General features: G+C 47.0%; 1 protein-coding gene across 1 annotated transcript in view; it reads left to right on the forward strand.

Annotated features, from left to right (window-relative positions):
- Positions 1-6: 6 nt before the first annotated feature.
- The window catches only part of TAF1B (TATA-box binding protein associated factor, RNA polymerase I subunit B), a 68599-nt gene continuing 66638 nt past the window's right edge, over positions 7-1967 (forward strand). Inside the window, exon 1 of the mRNA XM_019520738.1 lies at positions 7-43. Within this exon, the coding sequence (XP_019376283.1) occupies positions 26-43 (18 nt within the window). The 5' untranslated portion in view covers positions 7-25. The remainder of the gene's footprint in view (positions 44-1967) is intronic.

Below are 1967 nucleotides of genomic sequence, written 5' to 3' on the forward strand. Positions count from 1 at the left end.
GCAGCTAGGCCGGGGCGCCGCGGCCATGGACGAGGAGGACACGGTGAGGGCAGGCGCGGCGCCGGGGCCGGGGCCGGGGCCCGAGCGCAGGGAGCGGGAGCGGGAGGGAGCGTCGGGCTCGGCTGCAGGAAGGGACCGGCCGGGACAGACTTGTGCTGTACACGCACCGTGCGTGGGCCTGCTTGCGTGTGTCTCTCTGCACACGTACACATGCGCACGTGAGTCCGTCTGTACACGCACACCTGTGGGTGTGTGCGGCACAAGTCGTTCACATACACGCACATCAATATAACTGTGTGTGTGTGCGGCACAAGTCGTTCACATACACGCATCAATATATACCGTATGTATGTGTGTACTTGTGCTATACACACACACTGTGTGTGTGTTTTGGGCCAGGAACACATGTATCAGGTACATGCCCACACTGATGCACACATTGGTCGGTTTATACACATATTAATTGTGTGTGTGTGTGTGTGTGTGTGTAGCACAAGTAATACACGTACACACATATGAATATATACTATATGTGTATATATACACTTGTGCTCTACACACTGCACACGCAAGTGTGTGTGTATGTATCTATGTATACACATACACCTTGGTCAGTCTATACATATATACTGTGTGTGTGTCTATACACACACAAATCATGTGTGCAGCACAAGTAATACACATACACACATCTAAATATATAGTATATGTGTATATATACTTGTGCTATACACACACTGCACATGCAAGTGTGTGTGTATCTATATGTATACCTACACACATGCACACATTGGTCAGTCTGTACGTATATACTCTGTGTGTGTCTACACATAAATCGTATGTGTGTAGCACAAGTAATACACATACACACATCTAAACATATATATGTGTATATATAGTTGTGCTGTATACACACTGCACACGTGAGTGTGTATGTATCTATATGCATCTACGTATGCATACGCATGTGCACACATTGGTTGGTGTATACAGTCTCTGTGTGCATTTATAAACACACATATATACAAACATATACATACCTGTACTATTTATACTCCGTGTGTGCATTTGTATATATAATATGTAATATCACATATATACTCATGCCTTGTGTGTGTGTGTGTCTGTACACACACAAACCACGTGTGTGCATGTGTGTATTGCAACTCCGGTATGTGTTTCTATGCAGAGTGGGTGGCTCTGGATTCTTGGTTCAGTCCACGATACGCTGTTTCTGCCACTCCCGCTTTTCCATCTCCTGTTGTCGTTGTGAGGTTTCAAAGTACAGAGACTCTTGCAGCAGACTCTTCCTCCATTTGGGATAGTCCTGGGCAGTGGTCTCCCACAAGTTGATGTCCATGTTGCATTTCTTCAAGTTGGCCTCGAGGACTTCCAAATCACACACCTGCCTCGTCCAAGTGCTTAGATGACCTTCTTGTAACTGGTGCCTTCATGCCAGTTCATGACCAGGAGCTTCCAGGCCTCTCAATCCTGCTCCTTTCATCGCTAGTGGGTTGCTGAAAAGCCTGAACAATGTGCTATAGCTGTTTTCATGGAAGATGCCTGTACATGATTTCTTTTGTTATGGAGAAGCTCCTGCACATCAGCTTCCACAGCGTTCTTGACAGAATGAGACCTTGATCCAACGGCAAGGAGGCCAAGACAGTTGGTGATCTTGTTCCGTTGCGGCCTTCATCTGGCCTCACAGCCACTGAGATTCTAACATCTTCCACCTGCTCTGCTGCTAAAGACTTGTAGACCCATGGCTGGGGGCTAGACAGATTTATTATAGTGGTGACCTGTACTTGCTGTGTCACACCACCATCAGAAGACTTATGTGGCTTTTCAGGAGGGAGAACATTGCCATCTGCTGTCCCTACCACATCCTGGTGGTGCTGCTGCTGCTTGGTCCTCAGCTGCTTATTCATCAGAGTTACCACTGCTTCTTTCACAGCTAAGCTTCCCTG

This window comes from Gavialis gangeticus, unplaced genomic scaffold (genome assembly GCF_001723915.1).
Source record: "Gavialis gangeticus isolate Ggan-Ray unplaced genomic scaffold, GavGan_comp1, whole genome shotgun sequence".
Lineage (NCBI taxonomy): Eukaryota > Metazoa > Chordata > Crocodylia > Gavialidae > Gavialis > Gavialis gangeticus.